Genomic DNA, 16,471 nt, shown 5'->3' on the forward strand with positions numbered 1-16,471 from the left:
GCCCTTAAAAAATATTTTTAAGATTTATTTATTTGGGCCGGCACCATGGCTCAATAGGCTAATCCTCCACCTTGCGGCGCTGGCACACCGGGTTCTAGTCCCGGTCGGGGTGCCAGATTCTGTCCCGGTTGCCCCTCTTCCAGGCCAGCTCTCTGCTATGGCCAGGGAGTGCAGTGGAGGATGGCCCAGGTGCTTGGGCCCTGCACCCCATGGGAGACCAGGAAAAGCACCTGGATCCTGGCTCCTGCCATCGGATCAGCGCGGTGCGCCGGCTGCAGCGGCGGCCATTGGAGGGTGAACCAACGGCAAAGGAAGACCTTTCTCTCTCTGTCTCTCTCTCTCTCACTGTCCACTCCGCCTGTCAAAAATTAAAAAAAAAAAAAAAAAAAAAAAAAAAAAAAAAAAAGATTTATTTATTTGAAAGGTGGAGACAGAGAGATCTCTTCTATCTGTGTGTTCACTCCCCAAATGGCTGCAATGGCCAGGGCTGGGCCAGGCCGAAGCCAGGAGCCTGGAGCTCTATCTGGTTCTCCCACACGGGTGGCAGGGTCCAAGTACTTTCCAGGTGCATTAGCAGGGAGCTGGATTAGAAGTGGAGCAGCTGGGACTCAATCAGCATTCATATGGGATACTGGCATTGTGGCAGGTGACTTAACGCATTATGCCATGACGTTTGCCCCTAAAAAAATTTTTTTTTAAGTATTAGCACTTAAAAATCCTGCTCTGGGACCAGCATTATGGCACCATGAGTTGAGCCACTGCCGGCTTCTCATGTAAGCACCAGTTCCGTCCTGGCTACTCCGCTATGGGTCCAGCTCCATGCTAATGCTCTTGGGAAGGCAGCAGGAGATGACCCAGGTGCCTGGGCCCCTGCCAGCCACGTGGGAGACCAAGATGGAGTTCCAGACTCCTGGCTTCAGCCTGGCCCAGCCCCTGGCCATTGCAGCCATCTGGGGAGTGAACCAGCAAATGGAAGATCTCTCACTGTCTATCTCCTGCTCTTTGTTACTCTGTCTTTCAAATAAATTAAAAAAAAAAATCCTTTTTTATTTTTTAATGCCAAATGACTCAGGGACCAGGGTTGGTGATCCAAGTCAGGCTGCATTAGATAAATCCATGCATATGTATGTAAACTGGATATAGATACCTCCCCCTTGCTCAAAACCTTGTCTTACAGAGTACCCCCACCAAGGTGCAGAGCACTGGAGGGCAGAGGTCTGAGCAGAGCTCTGGGAACCCCGTGCATGGGCACCACGGGGGTGGCACCACGCCCGTCACCAGCCCACACGTAGCAGTTGCCTCACTCCTCACCCTTCTCTCCCCATTCCTCTCTCCTTTTTCACCTACAGCCTGATAGTGGGGACTACTGCCTTCTAAGTCGATTAAATGGCCAAAGAACCTATAACTACTTGATCCTTTTTAAAAGGACAAATAAACCTAAATTTAATCCAACTTACCCTTGTTTCCCAGGAGAAAGGAGCCGAGTGCTCATCTTGCCAAGTTATGTCCTAAAATAAAAATCCAAGAATTAATCTGAAAGCCAAACCCAGACATACCCCACGCAAACCTCCATCTACCCAGGGCCATGAGGAATCCAAAACCCAGGAATGACCCCAACTCCCAGCTGTAAACAGTCCCGGTTGTGCTGCTTGGAACGCAGGGTGTTGACCCCCTTGGGTTTCTTCCTCACCTCCCATGAAGGCCGCCAGCCTCCTCTCTCCTACCAGGCAGACACAGAGGGAAGCCACCTAGAACCGGAAGAGCACTCGACCAGCCTGGTCAAGTCCCAGCCCCACCAGCGGTCAGCCATGGCCTTTTTGAGCCCAGTTCCCTCGTCTGTAAAGGAGAACCCCACTGCCCTTGCAGGGTCATTGTGAACATGAAATGAGGTAACCTCTAAAAAGGAGGCCAGGTTTTAATCTGCGGTCGATGCTAACATCTAAGTCCTCCCCTTAGCCTCCCATATGCCGGGAGAGATCTGGAAGGATCAGCAGAATCAATGAAGAAAACGTGAATTTAATTCTAAGGAGAATGCTGAAATTGTTCCTTTCCCTCTCCCAGCAGACCACTATAGAAAGGGCCCTTCAGGACAATCACTGCGAATTCGGCCTTGGGTCCCGCAGGTTTCGTTCTCTGGTCTGAACAAATGCCTCCAGGAAACCACCTCTCCCCTTGGCCTCCCCTTCCCCCCCCTAGCGGGACTCCCATGCTGGCAAACATCTCACCCACACCTAGCTTCTCCTGGGGAGAAAGACACAGGCTGGACACGGGATAAGCTATTTTAAACTGAGTCTGATATTTTTATTTATTTATATTATTTATTATAGTCCTATCTTACCCCTCCCTCCAAGAAGCTCCAGGTAATGTACATCCTTCCACAAAGGACCCCTCCCACACAGGGGAGCACCTGCCCCCAGTCAGTTGATCGGACAGCCCCCTCGCAGCATTACTAGAATGAAATACCTGAGGCTGGGTAGTTCATAGAGAAAAGAGGTTTGTTTATCTCACAGTTCTGGAAGTTGAAGGGCATGGCACCAGCATCTGCTTGGGTGTGGAGGATCATCTATGGGGAGCCATCACACAGCCAGGCAGGGAGCCAGAGAGGTGACTTCTCACCAGGCCCCACCTCTTAAAGGTCCCACTGCCTCTTAACATCGCCACAATGGAGACCACGCTGTCAACACAGGACACACACCAACCACAGCACTTCTTCTGCACAGAGCAAATCAGTTCTGCTCACAGGCCCTCTTCCCTCAGTTTCCCTCAGAAAGGCCACTCCACCCCCAGCTTAGTCTCAAAGATGATTGTAGAGACAGAGGGTCCACACCAGAGCCCAGGGGCAGGATGTGCGGGGTGGGGTGGGGCGGGGGAGTGCCTTACAAACGCATTTCAGGGTCTGGGCGGCTGAAGGCCTGTTCTCAAGGAGAGGGGTCGGGATGAACTGTGTGATGACTCCCCAGCATACCCCACGTGCAGCCAGCCCTGGATCGCAAAAGAGCCGGGCCTCTGCCGCCCTGTCCTCAGTGACCGGAAATCACAGGGTCCACACCCACACGCGCTCAGAGTTTGTGAATAAAGGAGATCCGCCCCCCAGGGCTGATTTTCCTCCCCAACCCTCACTCCAAGTCTCACCAATGTGCGTGTGGCCCCAAGCCCAGGTTATTCAGGGTTCTTGGCCCCGTTCGGTGCCAGTTCTGTGCCCAGCCATACTGGGGACAAACATCTGGCAGCCAGGCTGTAGGGACTGGTGCATCGGTGGCACAAACCACTTCATATCTGCTGGGTGGACCCCAGAGAGGAGCTACCTGGGCCTTGATGTTCTCAAGTGTGTATAAAAGGACTAAGCGCTGTATATGTGCATCAGGACGCAACAGAACTAACACAGGGGCTAATCATAAACACGAAGAACTGCAGAAGTAGGGGGCAGGGAGGGGGCAGGCCTAGCAACTGGGGGACGCTGCATTAGAGCACTTTCAAACACAGACAGTACTGACTGATAGTCACCTTCTGCACTGTAAGAAGTTCCCCATCAATAATGCACTGTGTTCGTTCCCACATAGCAACATCAGATTGGGCCCCTGACTCCTGAACTGGCTGGCATCCTCTCCTGTCATTCAGGGCTGCTGGAAAACCGAGAGGGAATGGGGTCACTGCCTTCCCATGTGGAATCGCAGTTAAACCCAAGTTACTTCCCAAAGTGCAAACTCTGTCCTTCCAAAAATGGAAGTGGCTGTCTGGAGGAATGTGAGTTGCCAAGGCTTGGTGACCAGACGTGTCCCAGCAGAGAGCAAGGGCCAGAGGCCGAAGAGCTGCAAGGGGCTCCTGGGGTCCCTCGCTGCCTGCTGAGCTAAGTGACCTGGAAGTCCCTATGGTTCTGAGACATAGGATGCTCCAAGTTCAAACAAGAAGGGCTTTGTTTTCAAATGGGAAAAAATAAAGGAGGCCCACGTAAACAGCATTTATTCTAGACATGGGCCTGCAGGGAAAGGGAAAGGCGTCAACTGGCAAAAGTGCCCCTCCCAGGCAGAGCCGACAGCCCCTGGCCGCCTCGGTGGACAGAGGACATGTGTGGAAATGATGGGGTAGGCAGCAGGCAGGGGCAGGACCACCAGCCCGGGGCAGGGTGTGTTAGAGCGGGACCCCCATCACCTTATACAATCTGTCCTTTAAATATTAATTATGCAACTTGAGACCCTTTGCAACCTGCAAAGATTAAAATCGTAAGGCTTTTGGCTTTGGAGGGGACTGAGCACAGGCATCCGAGAAACAAAGCTTTAGCCTGGAGCTGGGTGAGAGCTGGGCCTCCTCCAGTGGCTGCAGCCCACAGGAGCTGAAATTCCACGGGGGTGCAGGCCAAGAGAGGGGCACACGGGGATGTCTCCCCGTGTCAAGATCCTTTTGTTTGCTCTAGCAAGAAACCAAGTCAAGGGGCAGATTCCTTGGATTTCTGTAATTCTGAGCTCATAAAAAATAATAAAGCACTTAACAAAAATAAACATGCCGAACAAAAATGTGATGGGAGCTCTGGTGTCAGCCACCGGCCACACACGCCAGCCACAGAAAGCGTTTGCAGCAAGGACAGGCTCCCCAGGCCGCTGGACAAAAACTGCATGAGGACTGCAACGTGCAAGGAGCCCCCTCCCCCCACACGCTCTTATACACTCATACACCCACGTGCACTCACAACCCTCGACTCCCACACTTTATCAGCAGGCAGCCAAACTGTGGCTTCCTCTGGGATTGCGTGGAAGGCTGCCTGCCTACCTCCCTGGGGCCCAGCATCTGACGCTGTCCAAGCCCCAAGACAGATCTGTTACATGCCCCAGGACATGCGTGGGCTGCATGTTGGCTGAGAATTGTCCTCAGAGTCACATTCCTCTTTGTAAGAGACATTCATACCAGAGGCAACACTGAGATCTCTCTGCGAACGATTTCTTCTCTGGAGGTCAGCTCAGAAAGATGCCTCTGGTCACCAGATCCCACAGGAAAAAGCCAGGGAGGGAGCAGCAGAGAAGCCAGGGACTGCCAGGGGACGCAGAGTGCTCGGTGACTGATTTTCAGAGGCCAGTACTGTACCTCGGGAGACTGTGGTGCCCAGGTGGCACCAAAGACTCCGGGGTGGACATACACACAAACCGTCTGCTCCTCTACGGCCCACAGGCTGAGCACGCGCCCTTCTCAGGGAAATGTTCACTCAACACAGAGCCAAACAGTGAGAGCACGTACGCTCTGCACGCAGGACTGGAATACACACTTGCTCGAAAGCTCCAGCACTTACTACTTTGCAGCTTGGTGAAGAACAGCTCTCAGAACATGCAGATCTTTGTGAGCTCTGGCCAGTTTTACTTCCAGTGGCCTGCAATGAGCAGGGTCGCACCCACTCATGAAGGCTGGCCGTGAATTATTTAGGAATTTCTTGAACCTGCTGTTAAACACAGCCATGAGTCCAAGGTGAAATTAGGGGCGGGCATTTACCCTATAAGTTAATTAAGATGCTCACGTCCCATACTGAGTGCCTAGGCTCAAGTCCTGGCTCTGTTCTTGATTCCAGCTTCCTACTAATGCACACACTGGGAGGCAGTGGTGATGGCTCAACTTCCTGATGCCCACGTGCGAGATTTGGATCGAGTTCCGAGCTCCCAGCTTTGGCTGGCCCAGTCCTGGTGATGTGCGGGCATTTGGGAAGTGAACCAGCAGAAGGAAGCTCTCTGTCTCTCAAACAAAAGTTAAGTTATATAGCCTTCCAACCAAATACAGTGTATTAAAAGCAAAGGTAATACACACTCATTCCTGGGTGTCTGCAAGAGATTTGTTTCAGGATACCCTGAGACACCAAAATCCACAGATGCTCAAGCCCTTCACATAAAATGGCACAGTTTATGCACAGAATCTACACACACCCTCCTGACACTTTAAATCATTTCTAGATTACTAATACCTAACACACTGTAAATGCCATGTAAATCATAGTTATGCTGTATTGTTTAGAGAATAAGGACAAGAAAAAAAGTCTGTACATGTTTCAGCACAGGTATAATTGATTTTGTTCAAATATTTTCAGTGCACGGTTGGTTGAATCCACAGATGCAGAACCTGCAGACACAGAGGGCTGGCCGCACTTCACACTCATGGCTACTGTCACAAAGACAGAAAATCACAGGGGTTGGCTGGGATGTGCAGAAATTAGAACCCTGGCTCACCATTGGCAGGAATGTAAAATGGTATAGTCACTATGGAAAACAGCATGGATGGTGGTTCCCCAAAAAATTATCACAGAATTATCATTTGACCCAACCACTCCACCCCTAGGTATATACATACAGTAAAATACTCAGTCTTAAAATTAAAACTGTGAAGGGCCAGCGCTGTGGCACAGTGGGTTAACGCCCTGGCCTGAAGTGCTGGCATCCAAAATGGCTGCCAGTTCAAGTCCCAGCTGCTCCTCTTCGGATCCAGCTCCCTGCTATGGCCTGGGAAAGCAGTAGAAGATGACCCAAGTCCTTGGGCCCCTGCACCCATGTGGGAGACCTGGAAGAAGCTCCTAGCTCCTGGCTTCGGATCGGCACAGCTCTAGCCACTACAGCCATCTGGGGAGTGAACAAGCGGATGGAAGACCTTTCTCTCTGTCTCTACCTATCTCTGTAATTCTGTCTTTCAAATAAATAAAATAAATCTTTAAAAAAAAAAAAAAAACCTGCGATGCATGCCATCACAACAGGGATGAATCCTGAAGACCTGATGCTAAGTGACACGAGCCAAGCATAAGGACAAACACTGCATGATTCCATTCAAACCTTGTGGAATTTGATAACTGTTCACATTCCTTCCAGACAAAATTGATGAAGACTAATCGGCATTTATTCCCTGAAACCTTTCTTTCTAATTTTGAGAACAGTGCATTTTTGGGTTTCCAGCTAATAGAAAGGACAGTACCCATGGGCAGCTGTCTTGAGTGGGGGTCCCTTAGGTGCACCCAAGCTGCTCCAACAAAGGGGCTAGGCTGGGGACCCTTGGGGCTTTCCTTGGCTGCCCAAAGCTGGCTGCTGGCAACCAGCAGGTAGACACTTATCACAGCAACCTAAGGGAAGCACCTCTTCTTGGGTCCTCACTAGTCCTGCCTGGGTTCACAAACATCAGACTCCAAGACTGTGAGAGAGGCCCCTGCCTTGTGGTTCCCAGTCTGGCTGTAAAGCAGAAACAGGCTGCTGTTTTTGTAGGCAGAATCTGTGCGTGCCAAACAAAATAAAACCTTCCTAGATGAGCCTTTCTAAGACAGCCAACTCACCGGGCAGCCAGCTTCTCTTGCTCGTTACTTTCAGGCACCTGCGGGACCCCAAGTGCCCCCCTCACAATGGGAACACGAGGCCATTCAGTCTGGTTTGCTCCCAGTACTCGAGATCACACCTGTGTGCCCAGCTCTGCACAGATCACACCTGTGCAAAGGTGAGGGGCGGCTTTCAGCCTTCCCAACTCCAACTCCTCACAAACCCATCGGGCTTCAGGTTGTTCCCCTGGGGGGCACACAGTTCCCTGGGCCAGGTCTTACCCATCCCATCATGGCTTTGTGTATCTATATAGCAATCAATACCTGCTACCGTGCTACAGGGCTCCACCAAAATGAGTTTCATTTGTCCCTGTGGGCATTCAAAGATTATATACAAAACCACGGCAATGGCATTTTCGATAACAATGTTTCCCAAGTACAGTAACTGTGTTACTACAAACAGTAAACATTCTATCTGGTGAAGGCAGAATATGGGTGTAGTTTGTTAAACATCACTTCCTGCCTGGAGTGCTATTTCTAAAAGTGAAAATCCTAGCTATTAAAATTCTCCAGAAGTAGATTTTATTTTGCTTGGGAGATTCTGCAGCAGCATTAGGAACCTGGAAACTTGCAATGTGCTCGCTAGAAATATCCATTGTCACTGCACTCCTAAAGTCCATACGTTAGGAGAGTTTCTGGCTGATAAACTATAGCATCTTGGCTTTAAAGTAAGAAAGTTAAACAGAAATGCTGTTAGTGAGAGAAACAGGGCTCAAACAAGAGTCTGGGAGAAAGAGACAGAAAGTCCCTTATGTTCATGCCTTTGTCACCCTCTGGTGATGTCAGGTGGCCTGGGGCTCCTGGTACCTCCAGGGTGCTCCTGGCTGAGCTATCTAGTGTGTGCCTATACCTCAAAGATGCAAGAGTCAGCCCACTGAGTCAACTGTAAGGCTTCAATACCAAGTGACAACACAGCACCAAGGACATGTTAATCAACTGAGGACAGCGCACAGCCCCATTCACAAATTCCACAGGGGTCATACTATATTTACTTCTCTGTATTAAAAATAGGAGGGAGGAAGGGCCGGCGCCGTGGCTCACTTGGTTAATCCTCCACCTGCGGCACCGTCATCCCATATGGGCACTGGGTTCTAGTCCCGGTTGCTCCTCTTCCAGTCTAGCTCTCTGCTGTGGCCCGGGAGGGCAGTGGAGGATGGCCCAAGTGCTTGGGCCCCTGCACCGCATGGGAGACCAGGAGGAAGCACCTGGCTCCTGGCTTCGGATCGGCGTAGCTCCGGCTGTTGCGACCATTTGGGTGGTGAACCATTGGATGGAAGACCTTTCTCTCTGTCTCTCTGTCTCTCTCTCTCACTGTCTGTAACTCTACTTGTCAAATAAAAAAAAAAAATGGAGGGAGCCAATCATGCTTTTTGGTACTTGAAACTTCGGTCCCCACAAAAGCCAGCACACAGATGTACACAGCAGCTTAATTCCCAATTGCCCAAACTTGGAAGCAACCAAGGTGCTCTCAGTAGGTGAATGGATACATAAACGCGGTCCATCCAGACCATTCAGTGTCACTCAGTGCTAAGAAATGACCTATCAAGCCAAGAAAGGAGGTCAGGGAGACTTAAACACATATCACTAAGCGAAGGAAGTCAGCCAACAAAGGCCACGGGCTCTAGGATCCCAACGCTGTGATACTCTGGAAAAGATAAAGCTATGGAGCCAGAAAAAAGACCAGTGATTGCCAGGGTGGGGTAACAGATGAACAGGCAGGACACAGAGAATTTTTAGGGCAATTAAACTGTTCTGTAGGGCATTCTAATGGTGGGCCCGTGTCATTATCCATTAACCAAGACCCACAGCAGCGACACTACTGAGAGTGAACCCTAAATTAAACCATGGACTTTGTGGGGGTGGGAGTCAGCCTAGGTGCAAGAACTGCAACAAATGTGTCACTCTGTGGGGGATGCTGATAATGGGGAAGGGGGACACCCCCTAACCCCATGCATGTGTGGGGGGGTGGGCAGGGGTATATGGGAATTCTCTCGCCACTCAATTTTGCTGTGAACCTAAAACTGCTCAAAACACCAAGTCTATTTGGAAAAGGTGGGGGGTGTGAGGCAGAATGATACAAGTATGCACTTTTTTTACCAACTGCTTCCTCTTAGCAGCTATTATTTATTATACTTAGGATCGGATGCTTTCCCCTTTGACTTGTAATATATTTAACTCTGCTGAGATAAGGTGTTTTCCATAACTGGAAATGCAAACCTACAGTTCCCAAATCAAAAAGTAGCTAGGATTTAACGACTGGGCATATCTACCACGAATACAAATTCCAAACCTCAGGCCTGAAGAGATCCCAGCAGAAACAAAAGCAGTGCTGATGTGATGAGCGGGAACGGGGACGCAGCAGGTGGAGGGAATGTTAAGGAAATGAACAGAAAAGGAGTGGCAACAACAGATGGGTCTAGCCTATGTTCTCTCATTTGTTATTTATTTGGGAGGAATGGTATTTTCCTGGTTCTATGGGAATCTCTTGCTTAAGGTGTCAAAGAGACTCCTGTCCATGAGAAATAGCTCTGAATCTGCCAAGCCCTAACCACCCTCTTTCCTGCATGACAGAGAGTAAGTCATTTCATTGCTTTGCCAAACTTGTTCCCTGGCTGCCACAAGGCCACTTCACTCTCTCATAGAAGCCAGCAGGCAAAGGCGCCTGGGGAGGGAGGTCTATCACTGCCTTGGCTCCCAGGGCACCGTGCCAGGTGCAGCTTGGGCCTAGAACCATCAAGCTGAAAGGCGAAGCTGGCTGGACAGGCCCAGCAGCCTTTGTCTTGCAGCCTGTGGGACTGGATTTGGAGCACAGGTTGTTCAAGTCCCTCCTGGCACCTGAGCCCAGAGCCACGGGTGAAGGAACAAGAAAGCCATATTCAACCTGTCACCTCTGAAATCCACACAGATATGGCAGACATTCACACACTCCTGCTTCCTTAGAAGACAAGCTCAAAATTCGGAGAAAACAGATCCCAAATTCCTCTCCGACTACCCCCTCTCCACATAGCAACCCCACCCCCTCAGTTTTGTTTGTTTAACCAAAGGCTGAAAAAGGAAGAGGCCACAGGGCTACTGTGAAAGGGGATAAGGGGACCTCAAGTGTCTCTGGTCCTGCACCAAGAAGCCACACAGCCAGCCAAACTCAAACCTAACAGAGAGAAGGATTCTGCAGGGCTGCACCTGGTGCTTTTCAATGTTGCTCGAAACTTTGAACAGTATTGCACCCACATAACTATCATAAAAATTAGTTTATTTTTAAAAACAAACACAGGCTGACCAGCACCCAGGCCTGCAGGAGCCTTGACCTGAAGGAGGGAGGGGTGAGACCAGGTCTTTACCAAAAAGCAGCCCTGATGTCCCAGTGTGCATGGGGCAGCTCAGCAAAGCTTGCTGAGCCCCTCACTGTAAGGGGTAGGGAACAACAGCAGGCCTGAAGAGGCCAGGTGTCTGGGCATCAGGAAGGCCAAGAGTCAGCCTCTGAAAAGGGGGTTAAGGGCACAGGCGTGTGGCACAGCAGGTTAAGCCACAGCTTGTGCCTATATCCCATATTGGATTTCCAGTTTGAGTCCCAGCTACCCTGCTTCAGATCTAGCTCCCTGCTAATGCACCCGGAGAAGCAGCAAAGATGGCTCAAGGGCTTAGGCTTCTGCCACCTCAATGGAGTTCCAGGCTCCCAGGTTTTGGCCTGACCCAGCCCTGGCTATGGGGAGTGAACCAGCACATGGAAGATCAATCTCCTCTCTCGCGCTTTCTGTCACTCTGCCTGTTTCAAGTAGATGAAAATAAACAAGCAAACAAAGATTAAGAAGAAACAGGGGTTAAGGCTGGGAGGAGTAAGAGAGCAGCTAGCAAGTCTGCAGATGCAGATTTCTGTAGGACAGAGAGGAACGCAGGCACAGAAGGGACATTCTCACAGCAGCTGGTCATGCTAAGCTGCTGAAGAGGGGGCAGAGTTGTCTGGCTCCAGTGTCTTAAAAGCCCATATTCTGGGGCTGGCCAGTGTCTTAAAAGCTCATATTCCGAGGCCAGGTTGTGGCATAACAGGTAAAGCCACCACTTGCAAGGCCAGCATCCCAAATGGGTGCAGGTTTGTGTCCTAGCTGCTCCACTTCCCATCCAGCTCCCTGTTAATGGTCTGAGAAAGCAGAAGATAGGTCCCTGCACCCAGTGGGAGACCCAGAAGCAGCTCCTGGCTCCTGGCTTTGGCCTGATCCAGCCCTGGCTGTTACAGCTATTTGGGGAATGAACCAGCAGATGGAAAATTGTACACTCTCTCTCTGTAACTCTGACTTTGAAATAAATAAATCTTTTTGTAAAAAAAAAAAATTCCATATTCTACAGGATGCAAAATCCAGATCAGGGTCCTGAGGGCTGACAAATGGAAAAACCATTTCTGCCTGGCTCCGCCTACCGAAAGGAGAAGCAGAAGAGGCAAGTAGGTCCAGGTAAAGGAGAGGCACTGGCTGCAGGCGTCCCACCCCCCCCCCCCCGCATCTGCTCAAGGCCAATTTGCAGCCGAGAATGTGATGCAGAGCAAGGAACCCCGGAACTCTCATCAGTGTTTTGGACCCTCCTATATCGGTAGCAAGGGAACTGAGGGTGACCCGCGGAGCAGCGGGTGACATGTTCCTAAAAATTCAGGGTTTTTCCCCTTCTATCTGATAAAACAGGAAACAGCAGAAGCATAAACAGGCTGATCTCTAAATCCTCATAAACCAAAAGCCCTTCAACTCCCAAAGTGAGCCATTCCCAGAACCTCGCAGCTGTAGGAAGAACACAGCAAACAAGAAGCCTGGCATAAGTCAAACTGCTAAAAGCATCCATTTGCAAATCTGTCTTAATATTTGACTCATGGGGCACACCTGCCCACCACGTCTGCCTGCTCTGCCAGAGGAGAGACGCCATTAACTTCACAGAGGAGAAGCCACTCCTTAAGAGGGGTAGCACCTTGCTGCTGGCATGGCCTGGACTAGAACCCGGGCCTCAGGACTCCTCTCAAGTTGCTGAGGGCCAAGCATTGCTACAGCTGCTGCTCCACATTCTTTATGCAGAAGGGACTTGGGGTGACAATGGGGAAAGGGTGGAAAAAGGCTAGTGGCCTTAGTTGAAACTATATTTCTGTACATGTTCAGTCATGTGTTCTTATGGAAGAAATTTTATTTTTACTTGAAAGGCAAACAGAAACCAAGAGATAGTGACAGGGAGAGATCTCTCTCTCTCTGGTCTACTCCCCAGATGACTGCAACAAGCCAGGGCTGGGCCAGTCTGAAGCCAGGAGCTAGGAACTCCATCCATCTCCCATGTGGGTGGCAGGCCAACGACCTGACCTACCACCTGCTGCTTCCCAGGGTGCTTATTAGCAGGAAGCTAGATTGGAAGCAGAGCTGGGCCTCAACCCTAGGCACTCCACTACGGGATGTGGGCATCCCAGAGTCTTTGTTTTTTTGTTTTGTTTTGTTTTTGTTTTTTTGACAGGCAGAGTGGACAGTGAGAGAGAGAGAGAGAGAAAGGTCTTCCTTTGCTGATCCGATGGCAGGAGCCAGGTACTTCTCCTGGTCTCCCATGGGGTGCAGGGCCCAAGCACTTAGGCCATCCTCCACTGCACTCCCTGGCCACAGCAGAGAGCTGGCCTGGAAGAGGAGCAACCGGGACAGAATCCGGCGCCCTGACCGGGACTAGAACCCGGTGTGCTGGCGCCGCAAGGCGGAGGATTAGCCTAGTGAGCTGCGGCGCCAGCCACATCCCAGAGTCTTAACCATTATGTAAAACAGCTGCCCCTGAGAGGACTTTTAAAGGAGGTGGTAAAGATGGGGGGGGGGGGGTACTAAGCACCCTGAGCTAGAAAGTCTCTCATTTCTAACATAACAGGCTGTGAAAAGTATTTGCTCAATTGATTGCCAAGGAAATGGCAGAAAAACAGATGGGTCTCTTCACGGTTTCAATACTCAAAGACAGCAACATCCTTATCAGCGGAGGCCCACATTAAGCCCTTAAGGTCTTCCCACCTCGCAGAGAGCCAGGGTAAACACAGACAGATGCCACACTGCTGCACCTGCTCTACACATAGGCAACCTGGCTGTGTGAACTGAGCCCCTGGCCACACCCGTGCCCGCTAGGATCTATATCCCCCTCCTATAATCAAGCTTCTATTTGTTCCTGCAACACACGAAAAACAAGATGATGGTCACCACATTTGGAGGCTGTATTTGCATGCTCGGACTTACAATGTTGCTACACAGGCTACAGAAATGTTACTGGCAATGGGGGAGACCTAGTCAAAGAAAACACTGTCCTGTTGCTGGTCAGGGTTAACCAAAGGGCAGTGGAGGCCTCTGGGGCCGCGGCAGAAGGCAGATCAGGTGAGAAGGATGAGTGTTCTATTTTGTGTAGTTTAGGGTTCTTTCGGACCAACCTGGGGCCACCTATCTGGGCCAGTCTGTCTAGCAGCCTCATTGTCACTTCATCACCACCTACTATCCTAATCCATCATCCCTGCCCAGGAGCCAGCCCTGCTCCGTAAAAGACCTCTTGGAGCCAACAATGAGACCATGAACTCCACTCAGGCTTCAGGCTCTTGCCTGGTCCTGGGGCACTTAAGCTCTCTAGTGTGAGTAAACCACAGAGCCACTGCAGGCAAAATGCACACTGGGCAACCTTCCCAGGCACCGCTCCCCCTCCGCCACCTGTGCTGGGGTTGGGCAGAAGCATCCCAGACCCTACTCTCAGCCCATACTGGGAAGTGAGGATTCAACTGTGAACAGAGCTGGTGTGTGCGAAAGGAAGTACAACAGCGCAGGGTTCCATTGGCCTGTAAATCGCGTTGGCCTCACAAATTCAGAAACAGCTCAGTCTGGCACCAGATAAAGAATGAGAGTGAAAAATTAACTGAGCCACATCTTTGCCTTTCAGTAATCCTGGACTCTAACACAGTAGAGCAGACACGCGGATGTTCTTCGGTGGACACCAAACTGGGGGGACAGAGAGTCACCCCAACATTTCCGGGAACTTAGATTTAACGTCCTCTCGGGTTTATCTACGCAAGACTCTTCCAAAGAGGCGCTGCCGGCTTTTTCATCACCTACATCTGAGCACAAACACTGCAGACGTGTCTCTATGGACCTGGGTATTTTTGCCCTGAAAATGCTTCCACTCTAGGAATACATTTCAAAACCTATATTTTCATCTCCCCAGCTCACCACCACACCCTTGTTTTTCCTGGCAAAGCCCTCAGAGTTTAGAGTCCAGTGGAGAATTTTTCTCTTAATTCCATCAAAATCAGGCAATGTTGGCAGCATAGCTCTGTCCTTTCACACTTCCCTCACATTCAGCCACAAACATTCTGTATTAATAAACGCCTCCGCATACCCACGCCTGCACATCGGATCCGAACCTCATTCTTAACTTGAATTCCTTCCACAGTCCACAACTTCTTCGGCAAAACTCCACTGGCTCCTCCCTCCAGCCGCCCAGCCTTCACCGAGAGTGGATTTCATTTTACACTTTCTGCTCCCTTCCACGGTCCCTCGTGGCAAAAGTTGAGTTTGAAGGGGCAACCACAGCGCACAGTCCCATGCCACGAAGCAAGTGCTGGTTAAGTGAATTTCCAGGGAAGGAAGGCCAAGTTTCTGAACAACTCAGAGTACACAGGCCTTTGCGACTGAGAGCCGGCACCCCACTGGTTCCCCATGCGCTTTTTGTTTCTTTGACTGCCACGCTAGACGTCCGGGCTCCAAGGTCAGATCCGAGACCTAGACGTGACCCCACAGATAGCCAAGGCTTGCTGAAGCTCATTCAAACCTCTCCTTCCTCCTCGGTTTTCTGGTAGAAAAATGGGGTCACCATGCTCAGATCCGCCCCCCACCCCCCCTCAGAGCTCGCTCCGTGCTCACTCAAAAAACATCTTAGGGCTAAAGCCTCCTCCTCCTCCTAGTTATCCCGTTTGGCAATTCCCTTTGCCCCATTCGGCGCATCACAGATACTAACACTCGTATTTTATGTGCCAAGTGATTTCCCGGGCAGGCAGGGGCGGGAATCCCAACCCCCGTTTTTACACGGAGAACACTGAGGCGCTCAGGGAGGTTAACTCAGCCGCCGCCATCCAGCTACCAAGTGGCAGAGTTGGTTAGAACCAGGCTTGTCGGGTTCAAAATTTCTTGCCATTTCCACTTGCGTCTGCCCTGTTTAGGAGCGGATGCCTCTAGCTGGGGGAGAACTCCCCGGACCGGTGCGGCCCGGTTAGAGCAGGCCTAGACGGAGGGTCTTCAAAGACCCTCCGCTTGGAGGTTCCTTAACAAAGTCCCCGCCGGAGCGCCCCCTCCCCCGACCTCCGGCTCGGGAACGCCCCTCGCATTCCGGCCTTTTCACGCTCAGCCTCGACCACTCGGTGCCCGGCTTGGGGCGGCCACTCGCGGGCAGGTGCCCGCCGGACTGGGGGGCGCAGCGAGGGGCGGAGGGCCCGGCCCGGCCCGCACGTACCTCATCGCCGAAGCGCACCACCTTCTGGCCTGTGGGCCCGCGCAGGCCGGGGAAGCGCACGAGGTCCTCGTCGTCCGCGGGGTCCCCGGAGCCTCGGGGCGCCGGGGCGCGCGGCCCCACCAGGCACCGGTCGATGATCTCGTCCTGCTGCGCGGGCGGCAGCCGCGCCCACTCGGGCCCGTACTTCTCGCGGATCTTCTCCTTGTCCTGCATGATCTTCCTGGCCATGGGGCTCAGCGACGAGAAGTAGGTGAAGCGCTTCCGCTCCCTGTCGTCCAGAGGCCGGTTCCCGCTCATGACCGCCGAGCGCGAGGCCGCGATCGCCGCCGCCATGGACGCCATGCCCGGCCTGCCCGCCGCTCCCCTCGGCGCCCCGCCCCGCCGCCGCAGCACCGCCCCCGGCCCGGCTCCTGGCCGCTGGGACCCCGCCCCGAAGCCGGGCGCGCCCCGCCCCCGGCCCGGGGACCCCGCCCTCCTCGGGCCGGCCGGCTCCGGCAGGGGCTGGCGCGTGCCCGAGTGCGCCCAGGCTGTACGGGCAGTTTGCCGTGGTGAGAGCCCCGGCGCCACGTGGTCAGTGTGCTTGACAAAGGAAACTTTTTTGTTCCTCCAGTGTGCCTAAGAAAAGCCTGCGGGACGAGTGCCCGCTGCCTGTCTCCTGGCCTCCCTGCTTTT

The 16,471-nt window shown here is 52.0% G+C and overlaps 1 protein-coding gene across 4 annotated transcripts in view; it reads right to left on the reverse strand.

Moving 5' to 3' along the window:
- The window catches only part of C13H1orf198 (chromosome 13 C1orf198 homolog), a 34,950-nt gene extending 18,761 nt beyond the window's left edge, over nt 1-16,189 (reverse strand). For 2 of the 4 annotated variants that reach the window (XR_007909678.3, XM_008268268.5), the window contains exons 1-2: nt 15,800-16,189; nt 1,458-1,508 (exon numbers count right to left, since the gene is read on the reverse strand). Coding sequence is in view for 2 of the 4 variants with exons in the window: in XM_008268268.5 (XP_008266490.4) it covers nt 1,458-1,508; nt 15,800-16,141 (393 nt within the window). In the remaining 2 variants the exon portion in view is untranslated. Of the gene's footprint in view, nt 1-1,457; nt 1,509-14,689; nt 14,753-15,799 lie in introns of those variants that run through there. The other 2 variants (XM_070055521.2, XM_070055522.2) reach the window with 2 other exon arrangements.
- Nucleotides 16,190-16,471: the final 282 nt, after the last annotated feature.

Source organism: Oryctolagus cuniculus, chromosome 13 (assembly GCF_051225735.1).
Source record: "Oryctolagus cuniculus isolate XC-2025 breed Fujian yellow rabbit chromosome 13, ASM5122573v1, whole genome shotgun sequence".
Taxonomy (NCBI): domain Eukaryota; kingdom Metazoa; phylum Chordata; class Mammalia; order Lagomorpha; family Leporidae; genus Oryctolagus; species Oryctolagus cuniculus.